The 15834-nt window shown below is 40.6% G+C and overlaps 1 protein-coding gene across 8 annotated transcripts in view; it reads right to left on the reverse strand.

The window, feature by feature from the left end:
• Nucleotides 1-1744: 1744 nt before the first annotated feature.
• CUL2 (cullin 2) overlaps nucleotides 1745-15834 on the reverse strand; it is an 88835-nt gene continuing 74745 nt past the window's right edge. For 5 of the 8 annotated variants that reach the window (XM_073334440.1, XM_073334444.1, XM_073334439.1 and 2 more), the window contains 3 exons: nucleotides 14516-14617; nucleotides 9191-9307; nucleotides 1746-2341 (listed from right to left, as the gene is read on the reverse strand). In XM_073334440.1, the coding sequence (XP_073190541.1) occupies nucleotides 2210-2341; nucleotides 9191-9307; nucleotides 14516-14617 (351 nt within the window). In that variant the 3' untranslated portion in view covers nucleotides 1746-2209. Of the gene's footprint in view, nucleotides 2342-9190; nucleotides 9308-14515; nucleotides 14618-15834 lie in introns of those variants that run through there. The other 3 variants (XM_073334443.1, XM_073334445.1, XR_012157612.1) reach the window with 2 other exon arrangements.

Consider the following 15834-nt stretch of genomic DNA (forward strand, 5'->3'; position numbering starts at 1 on the left):
TCAGATTTAATTTTGTTCCATAATGGAACACACAAAGACTGTAGCATTTTTCAAAATCTGCCTTTTCCTTCCTCTCTTTTTGTAGCTTGCACCTTCTCTTGTTGCCTATTAGCATTTGCTGGTGCTTTGAGATGACAGTTGCCAGGATGTAGCACAATGCTGTAAGCAGTATCACCCTGTGCCAAGAATGACTTCAGTGAACTAACCCAACTTGAGAAGGCTGAATCTTTCCCCTACTTTTTCCCTGGGGGGAGGGTGTGGGTAGGAATAAATTCTAAAATAAAATTCAAAGCATTGCATAGCTACAGCTACATTTCAAGGAGAAGGGCAGTAACTCAGTTTGTGTTTAATTATGAAAGATATTGTATGAGGATGCCAACTATACTGGAATATATGGATCTTTTATAATGACTAGACATGTCTTGACTAAGTAGTACACTTGTCTAAAACCCCCCCAAAGATAAGGTAACATTGAAGCCCCAAATGTTTGTTCTGGAGTGCACCCAGCAAAAATTCTGTTTAATCTACAGCATGGTTCTGTAAAAGATGGTTTGTAAAAGTTTGTCTCTGACCACATGAAACGTTTGCATTCTATCAGCAAGACCCGTGCGTAAACACATTTATACTAAAAATTCTAGTGAGAGTACAGACATAGGATTAGAAAATTGGACAGTAAGGAGCTGTCTAGTATACAGAGAAATCACAAGAGAAAATAAAGTATAGACTTGCCTTAAGAAGCTTTAGTACTATCTTTGGAATGCATGTGTTTGAAAGTACAATAACTGAGCTCCCACTCTACAGAAGAGGGACCTACTGTATTCTATCACTCAGGTCAGTACTGCATATTATTCTGGGAAGTGAGCTTGGTGTTGTGAATGTAGATCATCCTAACAATGCTACTAAAAGCATGCACCATGTATATACAGAAATGTGTAGTGCCCATTACTGTTACTTACTCAGCAAGATCCAAGTAAACAAAATGTTCTAGCACATTCTGAATGCATTCCGGTATTAAACACACAACAAACCAATCTAATGTACCTAATCAGGTAATTCACATAGTCGTCGTCTTGGAAATGAGAGGCTGAGCATCAGCCTGAGTGAACAGAGAAAGGCCACTCCTGCACTAGGGAGCTAGCAAAGGAGAGGAAGCAGTGGGAGAAAGGAGTAAATAAAAGGTGCCTTAGGAGCTCGGGAGAAAGGACAGAAATCCTCTTCAGGAACTGGAGAGTAGCAGCAGCAGCAGGTGCCTTCTGTATGTAGGGCTTCGATCCACATATATAGTGTATAAAGCGAAATAACAAGCGAATTTTGAATTACTGGTCAATTATATTCCTTCTCAGGAGCGTGATGACTACACTAACCAGTTGCAGATTTATGATAATCACTCTAACTTAATGAATTATGACACTAATTCTCTCAATTGCCCGGTTATTCTCCCGCTGTATACTGAGAGAAAGACAGAAAGACAGACGCATGTATGGCCTTTAGACATTGACAAAATATATCAAAATTAGCCTGATCCCAGATAATCAAAACATGTACTTTAACATAAGTATATTCTTTTAAAACACTATTTTACTTACCATGTTCATTTTCAGCACCTTATAAACAAGTCCCCATGAAACAGCTAAATCGGAGGGAATTCAAAAAATGAACATAATGGATACGGTTTTCAGAGCTTCTAGGGCCCCAGAATATCAACAGGCATGATTTCATAGCTACTTTTATAATCATTAACCTGGAAACACATTCCATTTCTTTATTTTTTTTATTTGACAAGCAGCAGTATCATGTTCATCTTTTTTATTTTACATTTTAATGTAGATACAATTATTAGGATATCTGTCATATTACAATATTTAGTTTAACTTTTTCTTTTAAGATACATTAAAAAACATCAACTGCAAACGTGAAGGAGGGGGGGAAAAAAAAAAGCATGGTACCCAACCAAATTTCCACATTTCAGCAATACTTCACTCATTCTTTTAGTAAAGTTTTAAGAAATGTCATAATGACATGAGCTTGAAATATCTATAGGCATTTTCATTGACGCTCATGACGTGGCACTGGTGATGTTGTAAACAGCAGAAAAACAGGGGCTGCCAAGTGACCAGTTATGGAGGCATAGGCCTGCTTCTTCCCACAGGAACACACCAAACAGTGACAGCAATGATCTCCTTACAACCACACCTGCTGGAGAGCAATATCATGCTACATAACTGTATTCATCCGCTGAGGCCTGGCTTCGCTCAATGTATTGTTTATCTATTAGAACTTCAATACACTTCTTAATCATGCTGATACTTGGGTTAAACCTAGCTCTCGACTGGCTAATTACCTGTGGAAAAAAAATATTTAAATGTATCACTTATTCATTAACATCGCTTCAATGCAAATGCAATATAATTTTCTCTAAAGAAAAAAAGACCACAAAAATTATTATTACATACTATATTTCTGAGAGACAGAAAGCCTCCATCATGTACTAAGGTCAAAAATACACATGGATTGTTTCTTTCCTGACTATATCTATTTCTTTTATTGATTAAGTTTACTTTTACCATCAATGGAAAATTGTAACTTGCAGTTGCACCCCTTGGTTAGCTTGTAACAGAACAGATAAAGGGAAACATTCAATTTAAAATTCATATAGTGTAAATTTCTTTACCTATATTAACAACTTCTTATATCAGTGGTTTTCAACCTGTGGTTCATGGACCCCAGGGGTTCCACAGACTATGTTTAAGATTTCAAAAGGGCTCTGCACCTCCATTTGAATTTTTTTAAGGGTCCACAAATGGAAAGGTTCAAAATAACTGTCTTAGATAATAAAAAAGAAAATCATTTTAAAAATACAATGTGCTTTTTGCTATTTATGTTGTTTACTTTTTGAATCTGTCAGCTTGGCAAATACAGTAGAAATCAGTTAAGTCAGTTTCACTTCCGAGTTATAAGTACTGCTGTGTTTCATTTGTGAACATTATACAGTAGTTAGTTATTTGTAAAAGAATAGATTCAATTAGAATTTAAAACTAAAACAATTATTAGTTGTAGGTTTTATAACTGTTTTTATAAAAAATGTTGAGGCAAATCTGAAGTGATTGACAGTATTCCTTTAACTTGGGTTTATAATCGGACTGCCAAATGAATTATGCTCAAGATTACAAGTAAAGCGATAACTAAGGGTATGTCTATCCACCGGATAAGCGGGCAGCGATCGATCCAGCAGGGGTCGGTTTATCGCATCTAGTCTAGATGCGATAAATCGACCCCCTGAGCGCTCTCCCGTCGACTCCTGTACTCCAGTGCCACGAGAGGCTCAAGCGGAGTTGATGGGGGAGCGGCAGCAGTCAACTCACCGCGGTGAAGACACCCTGGTAAGTCGATCTAAGTACGTGGACTTCAGCTACGTTATTCACATAGCTGAAGTTGCGTAACTTAGATCGACACTCCCCCCCTCCCCGGTAGACCAGGGCTAAAGAGGTTAAATCTAGCATTGGATCTCAGAGCTAAGCACGGTTTTCTCCTCATGCATCATCATAATTAAGGCTGGTCGTTTGTCGTGGCAAAAAAAAAAAAAAAGGTAATTCTAGTTTTTTAAAAAGGAAGAATAGCAGCAAATAAGGCTTTTCAAAAGGAAAAGAACATCACTAACAGTTTAAAGACCATATATGAAGAAAGAAAAATACAAAAATACACCAAATGATAAGCATTTTATGAAACACTCAGTAGCATGTTTGTTTGGACAAAACATGTCATCCATTCATCAATTACATGGTTTTAAAACCATTAAAAAAAAACCTCAGCTCACTCTCCCATACTCCACTATACAGGACAAATAAAGACAAATTAGAAAAAATGGAGCCTTTCAGTAGCAGGTTGGCCGGGGTTGATATAGCCCATATTTTGAATGAAAAAAACCCTAAAAGGCACTTTCTGTAACAGACATCATGGCCCGACAGTCTTAATTATCCTCAGTAATCATCGGATAACATTTCCCATAACTGTACTTCACTTCCTTCATTCTTGCAAAGCTAAGAGGGAACGAGCTAGATTCTGTACCTCCTTATGCATCATAACCAAAATTGTCTGCTAAATTCTAATCCATTATACCCGTGCTGCTTCTGCCCCAGACTTTGAAGGAATTGAACAGATGCATTTAAATGCCTAATTTGGCCTGCAGAAACAATCTTTTTCCGAGACTAACTTCCCCCCACAGTGAGACGTTTGGGCTGTGCCTCTCTTCTTACAACTACTCCAGGCTTCTTCATAAGATTCTGGAGCTTGGCCATGCCCTTTCCATTCACACATCAGAGGTGTTGAAACACTGAATTAGTAGATAAATTAAAAAAACCTATTCACCCATGATAACTAGACACACAATGATGGTGGAAGACATCATCATAGATCTCTCTCAACACTTGTAAGAGTATTGTCCATACTCTTGAGCAGCCCGAGAGAGCAGGTCTGTGAGAGGCTAGGTAAGTCTATTACTTTAGAGGAGTACACTTTTTTTTGCTGCTCAGTAGCCAAGCTGTATGACTACCATTGAATTACCAATGACTACCATGATTACCATTGATCTTCAGTGAGAGTCTAAGTGCTTAAGTCACTTCTGAAAATGGGATATATACTTCTAAGTCATTTAGGTGCTTTTGAAAATTTACGCCAGTAGGCGATTTGAGGTGATGAAAATCATTAGAAAGGAGAAAGCAACAATCTTCCTAGCAATGGAAGAAGGAGAAAAAGGAAATACAAGCAGACCTGGCTATCTGAGAGCAACAGTATCTTTTGCCAGGAATCTCTCATTTGCTTCCCAGGTGAAAACGATTTCACATTGCAACTGGATACAGCGGGGGACATCCTACCTCAGGGGTGGGCAAACTTTTTGGCCTGAGGGCCACATCTGGGTATGGAAATTGTATGACAGGCCATGAATGCTCATTAAATTGGAGGTTGAGGTGCAGGATGAGGTGAGGGGTCTGGATGGGGATGCAGGTTCTGGGGTGGGGCCAGAAATGAGGAGTTCGGCGGGGCGGGGGTTGGCGGGGGGAGAAGAGAGGCTGGGCTCTGGCCTAGGGCAGGGGGTTGGGATGCCAGAGGTGACGAGGGCTCCGGCTAGAGATGTGGGCTCTGAGGTGGGACCAGGGATGAGGGGTTTGGGATGCAGGAGGGGGCTGGTAGTTGGGCAGAGGGGTTTGGAGTATGGGAGGGGACTCTGGGCTGAGACAGGGGGTTATGGTGTGGGAGGGGCTCTGGGCTGGGGGTGCAGGTTCCAGGGTGGGGCCAGAAATGAAGGGTGCAGGAGGGGGCTCCGGACTGGGGTGTGGGGGAGGGGTGCAGGAAGGGGCTCCAGGCTGGGGCTGAAGAGTTTGGAGGGGGATCAGGGCTGGGGCAAGAGGTTGGGGCATGGGAGGAGGTCAGGGGTGTCGGCTCTGGACAGCGCTTACCTCAGGCAGCTCCCGGAAGCAGCAGCATGTCCCCCCTCCAGCTCCTACATGGAGGTGCAGCCAGGCAGCTTTGCATGCTGCCCCATCCACGGCGCCACCCCTGCAGCAGCAGCGTCTTCCCTCCAGCTCCACGTGGAGGTGTGGCACTGGCCAGGCAACTCTGTGCACTGCCCCGTCCACAGGTGCCACCCCTGCAGCTGCCATTGGCAGCGGTTCCCCGCCAATGGGAGCTGCAGAGCTGGCACTTGGGGTGGGGACAGCGTGTGGAGCCCCCTGGATGCCCCTATGTGTAGGAGCTGGAGGGGGGACATGCCACTGCTTCTGGGAGTTGCAAAAAGCCACGGCAAATGCGGAGCGGGGCAAGCCCCTGACCCCACTCCCCAGTGGGAGCTCGAGAGCCGGAGGGGGCCCATATTTTGCCCACTACCGTCCTAGTTCAATGGACATCAGGTGGAGTTTGGTTCAGGGACCTCTGTTATTCACCGATAGCTAAGTTAGTTTGCTTGTATTCACAGTCCCTTTTTGGGTAGAATGCCTCTTTTGCCTAGACAAGGCTCTGCATCACTCCAGCCTTTGACTTGAATTTCCTGTATGCTCCACTGTTGATTTATTTATGATATGGTTGTCATGGTATCCCACTGAGGCATACTCCTTCCTCTGGTGATCCTAGAAATCCTACAGGCCCAACTGGCCACTCATCTTTGGAAAGTTGATGCTCTATGAAGATTTTTTCTGATTTTGCATATTGTGGAGTCCTAGATGACTTCTTAGAGACTGGCATTCAAGGTCAGGAATCTGAAGGAGGATTTTACCACTGTAAGGGCTTCATGTTTTCTCCAACTGAGGGACCGGATCACTACTGATGGTGTTTTTACTCTTCATGTCTTTTTTTGGGAATGATTCCAGGCTCACAATAGGAATCACTGAAACTCTGCCACATGCAGTTTTGCACGTGGAGTAACCGCTAAGCATGAAATCAGAACACCCAGGAATTGCAGATGAAGATAGATGGATGACAGTTGTGTGGAGATCAGTGCCTGGATCTTACTGTATTGAGAAATCTCTGTGGACATCATAGTGGAGTACTTTTTGGTTCAGGGACTTCTGGGTCATTTGATGTTCTGTAGCTTTCTCAACTCTCTACACAAATAATCCTTTAAGAAGGGATTTAAAAATTCCTTTTATCAGTAAAATGGGGATAACGATGGTTACCTCCTTTGCAAAGCACTTCAAGATCTACTGATGAAAAGTGCTAGGTATTAAATCATCACATATCTTAATGCCAAAAGCATGGAGAGGGTCCTCCTAATCTTTCTGCAAGGCATCCTGGATTATGCTCTAAAAACATTAGTACAAAATGAAGCACTGAACTACTCAAACTGGCTACTAACAATACCTTCATAAGCACCTTGGGGTACACAGATTAAAGGGTAAGGTTTTGTATTGATAGTGATGATTTCTGTAGGCAAAAGAAATTTCAGAGAACAGGTCTGGACTGGACTATGCAAGGAAGCATCTGTTAGGTCCACTATCATTAGAAAGTCTACTGGAAAGACTGTAGTGATGGCGGAAGCTAGAGTCTCCAGGCTAAGTTTTGTTTTCTTCACTGATATGATTGTTCAGCCTCTTGAGAGGTATGATGGTTTGAATTGGTGAAGATGTTTTGGCATGGTGAGTCCCAGGTGAAAGAGAGGACTGACTGCCCTGTGCTGAGTTGTCTCCGGAGGAGTCTTGGCTGGTGTAGGGTTGGATGCAGAGTCCCCTACAGGTTTGGACTATAAGACCCTCCTGTGGGACAGCAAGGGTGTATATACTGAGAAAAACTAGTAGAATGTTCTCTTTCTGTGTGTCCTAAGAGGGTCTCCTCATAGATGGATCTCCTCTTGGCCTTTTACTTGCTTTATTTAACTTGCTGAACAGTGGTGGGAAAGTAGGGAGAAATAGAAAGGCACTTAAAGGGTGATCACATTCAGAGCTGAGAGCTATAGAAATTTTGATTCCCTAAGTGGGGTGGGGACACTGGAGAAGTCTGTGCTTGCTGCTATGGGAAAAAAAGCTTTAAAAGCACAGGGATAGCTAAAGTGGGAGTACTGAGCCACTATTCTGTCTGAGCTGCCAGCCAAAAAATCTGGTGCCTGGCGGAAAGTGTGTGGCCACATATGAACTGCCATTAGTACCTTCCTGCCTACAAGGAAGAGGTGCAAATGTCTCAGACAAAGAAGTGACAATTTTTGCTAGAAAAATGTAATGGGACTGAAGGTAATAAGAAATCTGAATGTACTGACATTGACACGAAATAAAAACGTTGCAAGAACTGGGAAAGAAGCATTTCAACTTGGACAGTTAAGAAGCTAAAGTTTTAAAATATATATCATATGGGTGTGACTTGTTCTTTGTGTAAACAAATTAGCCTAGAAAGAAGGCTGCACCAACTTAGTGTTAATTCTTAGACTTCTATAACACTACACATAATTTGCTCTGCATCTTGGAAAAAAGTTTCAGAAGCACTTAAGTGACTTTGAATCCTAAGGCCTAGTTTCAAAAGTGACTTTAGCTCCTAAGTGCCTAAATCCCTTTAGAAATTGAGGCTTATGGTCATACGTCAGTAAGGCATTTTTGAAAAGTTTACTCTAAGTTTATTTGGAAGCTATGGCTGACTACCTGATGAGTGGAGTGCCAACAAGGTATGTGACAACACTGCTGTGTGATTTTCACTGGTTGCCATTCAATTTCTGGGTGGAAACTGAAGTGTTGGTTTTGTCTATAAAGCTCTAAATGTTACAGGACTTGTCTTGATAGACTGCTTCCTTCCTTGTTCTGTATTGCCAGAGTGGAGATCTGCAGAGGCATCTGAGCAGGAACGCTCTTCGGTTAAATTTGGGAAGGAGTTGCCAACTAGTTTTTTTCCTGTAAAACCTCCTTGACTTGGTAATTCATTCCTTCTCTTGATGCAAAATAGCCTAAAATACCACCACCTGGGCATGCTGCAAGGCTCACCTGTCTTTTAGGCAAGGTGGGAGTGCAGAGGGAATGAGGTAGATACCGAGATGGAATGGGTTATTTACTTACTTACTATATTACTTGGTTATGATTGGATTTTGTTATAGGATGTAGGTGGCTTATCATATAGTATAAATATGTGATTTTAAGTGATGGAAGATAACCTAAGCCAGGGTTTTCAAGAGTGGCTAGGACTGAGGGTTTCTCAATTTTGGAGAGTTCAAACTAAGATATGTTACAGAGCTGATCTTCAGAAGGTGGGTGTTCAGATCTCAAGCTGAATATACAAGACCATAGTGACTTTTGATAGATGCACATTCTGCGGGGTTTTGGGGGGTGGGGGAGAATCAATGCAGTCTAGAGAATTTAAGACACTTTGTCTCTCCTGAAAATTGAAATGTAGTCTAAAATTTCAACATACTTTTAAAAACTGAGCTATAAAGCAAAATGAAATTCAGCCTTATCATAAGAGCTCTGGGCTTGTTGGGTACCACCATGAAAATTATACATTAACTCCTGTGACAGGGATAACTGCAGGACCAGATGACCACAACTAAACATTCCCACTTAAGTAAAACTCCTACATTCTGAACTAAAGCAATTCTAGAAAAATTCTTGCCAGTCATTAAATATTAGTTCTGAGGGATACACTGCCTCAGTTTTGTGATTAAACACAACACTCAGTCATCATACAGCTTTTCATTTAAATCATGACAATGGACAGCATTTCCTCTTACCTCCTGAATAAGAGCATTATGCCGCAGCACTTTACGTGCTTTCATGATACGGACTATAGCAGCTTGAAGGTACATTTTCCTGTCTTCATCTACAGCACTTCTGGTCTGCTCCATCTCCTGAAATATGGGAAAAATGGTGATGCAAACACACTATGATCAATAAACATTTAGAAAACATCTACAATGCTTCTGACTTTGCTAAAGGAAAAAAAAAGTCAAATTTTAACAATGAAATCTAGTTAAATCTCAATTTTAGAGCTTCTGGGCAGGATTCTTGTCTATGAGGTTACAAAGGTTAGTGCACATCCATTTTCCCTTGCAGAAGTGGAAAACCAGATAAGGAACTTATACTGGTCAGAAGCCTGAACAGTGCAAGACCGTGCAGTTCTGGGGTGCAAGACTGGGGGGAACTAGCAGGAGCCTCTGTATTGTTGGTTCATGAGTGGCTGGGAAAGCATTCATGTAACTCAGCTGGGTGTGTCCCTGTGGATATCTGTGTAAATGCAGTACCTGCCAGAGGTTTGTGGCTTTACAGCATCACAAAATGAGATGGAGCTCAGGCTGCTAGAACAGAGGGCTCACCAGTCCCACAGTCCAGGTTGCACCTCGGGGACCCCGTCACACCGCTAATAACCCTAACCAGCCAAAAGTAGAGCTAAGGATCAGTATCAGAGTGTCCTGTCCAAATCCCCTTTCCCTGATATGTGTACGGGAACGAGAGCAGTGTTAGAGCCTCTGTAGCCCATAACTGCCACCAACAGATCCCTCTGGAGCTAGATATTTTAGCTTTAGGAACAGATTGCACAGGTATTGCAGCCTGATCTACATAAAGCATAATATAAAAACATAATTATAGCTCTGCACATTTGCAGTGTTCACTCACTTTTTAAACTGTAAAGCTCTCCTAAAATTCTACAAATCCCTTTCTTATATGTAAATCCTTTTGAATTAACATTCTCTAATGAGAAATTGTTTAAAACTGTCCCAATCTGTACTAATAGCCCATTATTCCCCCACATACAGAGACAGAAATGCTTACTGTTTCAGTCAGATTAGAATCTATAAATTATGATTCATGTGATCAGTGTTTTATATAACAAAGAGAGATGCTCCTGCCTGAAGAACCTTAATGAATTCAGGTAGACATTTCATGAAGTGGTGAAGATGTCTGAAGAGATCAGTGAAAAAAGACTCCATAAAAGAAGTGTGTTTTCAGGAGGAAGATGTTCTTGAAAGATGAAAGGAAAGCTGCTTGGTATCTGAGATGAGTGAATTCAAAGCACAAAAGGTGCCATGGAAGAAGGTGAAAATCTAAGAATGGGATAAGAGTGCAAGGGTAGCTTCAGAAAGGCTTAAAGTGGAAGGATAAAGGAGGAGAAAAAGAGCACATATAAAGGAGCACGACAGCTGAAATGGATCTTGAAAGGGAGGCCTGGGGCCTGGACTTCATGAAAAAGGCAAGAAAGCTAGAGATGAATAAAGGTAAAGATCCTGGTAGAGGGAAAAGGAATAAGCTATGGTTTCAGGATGTTATGCTCAGTAAACGAAACAAGGAATGACATGTAATCCTATTTCCATTTTTATACAGATGTGCCTGCAGCTGGCTAAGTTTTAACAACAACCACCTTGAGATGACAAAAAAATGAAGACTCTAGCAGTCTTACTAAAGAATGGTTCTATAAAAGATTTTTCATAGAAGCTCTGAAAGGTGGCAAGTGAAGCCCAAATATGAACCACACAGAAGCCTTGGGTGGTAACTTCTACCTCAAAAAGTTGCTACTGCATTAGCTGAGTATACTTTAAACAGAAAGGGAAACAATCAATTCAGGTTTTGATGGTATTCTTTTAATTCAACATCCACCTTTCAGGAGACAGATACTGGGCTAGATGAACCATTGGTCTGACCCACTATGGATGTTCTTTATGTTATATTCACCTTGATAACAAGCATATAGACACACACACACACACGTATCAAAAATATTGCAAAAATTTAAACAAAACTAGGCATCCAAAAAAGAGTTATTTCTGAAAAGTTTAGAGATGGTGTTGATTTTGAATGGGCTTTTCTAAAGGCTCTATATACACAGTTGCATATACTCTGAAGCAAATGGCAACTGAACAGGGCCTGTAATAAGGTCTGTGGCTTCTCTGATACTGGCAGACTGGGATTTCTGTAACAGTTTTATTTCAATTTAAAAATGTATTTTAATAAATAAGAATATGAATAATATAAAAATAAATACTGGAGCACACATAGTAATTGCATGTTGTTTCTGTATTATCTATTTCCAGTGTGTCTTAGATTTCTGTATTAACAATGCAACAACACTGCGGAAGTCAGCAAGGGAAAAAGATATGCTGGAAGCTGTTAGATCTTTGGACATTTTAGGAGGTGTGGAAATCAAACTGAAATCGTGGGATAAACACATTAGTTGCATATTTCTACAAGAGTGATCAGCAGTGAAGTAGCAGACACCATAAAACACCAACATTTTTATCTTGAGAGCTGAAACATATTGAAATGAATAGAATAGTTCACACTTCTCAGAACTATTGTTCCATGCTGTTCACTCAAGACAACATCACACAGTATACTAATTCACACCTTGCTCACAATTTCAAGCTTAATCTTCAGAGCCATGAGGGTTAGAAGCGATTTTTAAAAAATTAAAGTTTACTTTCTGGAATACAATTCTGTGACTAGGAGCAGGGGAAGTAGATTCTGCATCCACAGAACAACTGAATACTTGGTACTTCAATTTAAGTTAGTGAAACCCATTCTTCACAGTTCTGTAGTTTTAAATAGTTTCAAGAATGGTTTTGAAACATAAAACATTCAGTCTGATGAAAACAGGCACTTTTGAAATCTTTTCAAGTCCATATTTATCTCCTTTTTCTAGCAGTAGTAAAGGTAAGGAAAGACATTCTGATACAGGTTTCTGAGTTCTGATGTTTTAAAAAGGGTCAAACTAAGTAATCCTTTCAGGGCTGTGATTAGGTTCTAAGATACTTTTGTTTAAAAAGGACTAACAAAAAAATAGCTGCCTTAGAAGGACATGGAAGGCTAAGACATGGACATGGAAGGCTAAGATCAGAGCTAGACTGTACCCTCATGCTCACAACTTCAAATTTGATTATATACATAACTCAAAATAGAGATTCCACAATTTCTTGGGTTTGTTCTTTCGAACAAAGCCAGATATCCTACCATTTATTATAATATAATGTATTTCAAGTAGGGGATACTACCTTTAATGAAGACAAACAAGTTAAGGGTATTAAACAATAACAAATGTGTTACAGTATTAGTCTGTATAACTATAGATTTCTTTCATTAATATAACAGATATAGATACACTTCAATAGTTGATAAATGGAAAAACATTAGCATAGAATTCATACTTTAGTTCTAAGTTTTTCAAAAAGACAAAAACCTTCCACAATTAACCAATGTCTTGAATTATGACTAGATATAAGGATAGCTTTCATTAAGTGCCTCTTGTCTATCTATGACTGATGAATTAAAATTTAGCTCTACTCAAGTTATGGATTGACTGAAGATCACGAAGACCTCCTGATATATACTAGACAAAGCTATCTCCCTTTTCCATCTGTAAATAAGGACAATAATTGTGGCAACTGATGGACTTTGGAGAATGTTAACTAGCAAGTTTTCTCAGAAGGGGCAAAGAGGTGCAGCCTTTTTGGTTTGTCAACACTATCCCGGTATATACAATATCTGAGTCTGGGGAATAAGACGGCTCTTGCAGAAGGCTAGAATATTTTTATTAGCAGTATCTGAATTAGCTAAATCTCTGAACATTGTTATAGCAATAAAACACATCAAGGAGTGAATTGGTGGGCTAATGGTTCTTGCTTTAGATGGACTGTGAGGCATGAACGCTTTCACCCAATCACCTGAGAAGTGCACCTATAGCTTACTAACACACATCTCATGGGAGCTTATTCGTATCAGAACATGGGTCATGATTCTAAATTCAACTTCTGGGGTAATTTTTTCCACCGGAAAACAGAGTCCCTGGTAAAGAAAAAACAGGGGAAAGTTTATACTGACTTTTTTTTTTTTTTTTTTACACTATCTTAAAAATATTTGATTGACACTTGAATTTTTTTAAAAATTATCTCTTTCCTTCTTCAGTCTTGGGACTCAGAACCTCACCTCCCTTCTCCCATCACCCATGAACCCAGCTGCCCTTTCCAGTAACCATGTTCGACTTTATAATAAATTGGGATTCCAAATTAGTTTTTCCCCCCCCAATAGTAAGTGGTCCTCTGGCCACAAACTGCTGATGAAAGGGCAGTCAATTCCCCAGGGGACAAGAGGAGACTGTTTCCCCCCCCTTCATCATTTTCTGTCCCAAGCTCTTCTGCCAGCCCCAGTCATCCTTCTTTCCCTCTGTAAAGCTTTATGTCCACACAAACCTTGCACTGGTTTAACTAAAATATTTTTAATGGATTTTGTTTAAACCCCTTTGTAGATACACTTGGATCTGTTTACACCAGACTTACATTAATTAAGGGCATGGCTACACTTGCAAATGTAGAGTGCTTTGAGTTAAACCAGCCTTTGGAGAGCGCAGTAGGGAAAGCGCTGCAGTCTGTCCACACTGACATCTTCAAGCGCACTGGCGTGGCCACATTTGTGGTACTTGCAGTGGCATTGGGAGTGGTGCAGCTATCCCAGCATGCAAGTGACTGCAACGTGCTTTTCAAATGGGGGCAAGAGGGGCATGGAGTGTGGCAGGGAGCGTTTTGTGTGTATGTGGGGGAAGAGAGTGGGTTTTTGGGGGGCTGAGAGCATGTCAGCATGCTGTCCTGTAAGTTCAGACAGCAGCAGACCCCCTCCCGCAACAGCATTCCACACTAATGGTTGCTTTGTCTCAGAGCAGATAAGCAGCCGGCTGTCAGAAACGGAGCTCTCAGAGGACATATCTGCATTCCTGCGGCAATTCCAAAGCAATGACAAGAGTGGCCACTTGACTTAAGGGGATTATGGGACATTTCTGGAGGCTGATCAGAGCGCAGTAATGCAACACCTGGTTCACACCGACGCCCAGGCGTTTCAGCCAAGGCGCACCAAGCATTAATCTTCTCGCCGAGGTGGAGTACCGGGAGCGCTCTAGCCGTGGAGTCAGAGCACTCTATGTGCCTTGCCAGTGTGGACGGGTAGTGAGCTAGGGCACTCTGGGGCCGCTTTAATGCACTCTAACTTGCAAGTGTAGTCAAGTCCTTAGACTAAGTCAGTTTTAAATAACGCTTTTATTAAACTGTTGACTTTTATTGATGTTGAAAAATACTTGCCTGTGGTGTGTCTTTCTGCATTGATGTGGTAATTTTAAATTTTGTTCGTTTACTGCTGAAGTTCATATTTAATGAAAAAGTAGACTCTGCTTCTATATCTTCCTGCAATAAAAAAAAACACATTTATGAATGTTAAAATACACAAATGTTGCCAAAAAGCATAAGCAGCATACGCATTTTTTAAGGCGGCTAACAGTTTATGGGGAAAATTAACACACCTAAAGAGGACTCTCATATGCACGGTCAGAAGTCGACTGCAACTTATTAAAGTTCTGGAAATCTAAAGATCCAGTTGAATGAAGTTCAACTTTTCTCATGCTACAGCTTATTTGGGCTGTAAAATCAGCTTATTTTAGAACCAAAATGAACAGAAAGAACACTGCCATATATAAACCGTGTTAATCAGTTCAAACAATGAAAGCAATTTTTTTCTATTACTGAAACTAGTTGTTTTAGTATTTCTAAAATACAATTTGGAGAGACTTTTTTGAGAACACACAGTGCATTTAAGCCAAGAGAGGAGACTAGGATTTCCATTTATCTATAGAAGAGTTTTGGGGAGACTGCTGCATTTTCCACAGTCAGTCATTCTATACATTGCATGGTTTGCTTGAACAATAAAGAAATTAACACCTACAAAATTTTTATAGTTGTAGTGTACATGGTGATCCAACTATGGGTCCTCCCATCATTCTAATCGTTGCTCTTTCCAAAAAACGTGTCTGTTTTTATCCCCTCCATGCCCGATAGCCATGCTAGCTGTTCACTGTGCTCTGAAGACAATGACTCTCTAAACTGGCCAGCAGGATGACATGTAGCTTGAGCACCTATCTTCTTTACCAGTTTCCAATCAAGTAATCTGTACAAGTACTACCAATTCTCCAACCACAGTAAAATGGCAAGTTACTGGGCTCCTTCATAGAGTACTTTGGAATACTGCCTACATACTGGCTGGTTCACATGCCAGTATTTAGAACACAGGAAGTCAATATTTAATCGAATGACACGCTTAGGTAGCAACTTTAATTTCACATTCTACAAGAAATCTAGCTTATTAAATTAATATTTTTTGCCACTGAGGCACAGTGTAGACAATACATTAAGGGTTAAGGATCAGCAGTTACAAGCAATATAGCATATCAAAAACTTAACAGTTTAAGCACAATAATGCCAAGTATAAATCAGAACAAAAATACAATCTAGGCCAAACAGCCACTAGGAAGAAAATTATTCGAATGAACCAGTGAATCGATCACCAAGGGGGAAAAAAGTTAATTTCCCGTCTTTCTGAACTTGAACAGAAAGGAAGTATGGTATGT

The sequence above is a fragment of the Lepidochelys kempii genome, chromosome 2, assembly GCF_965140265.1.
Source record: "Lepidochelys kempii isolate rLepKem1 chromosome 2, rLepKem1.hap2, whole genome shotgun sequence".
Lineage (NCBI taxonomy): Eukaryota > Metazoa > Chordata > Testudines > Cheloniidae > Lepidochelys > Lepidochelys kempii.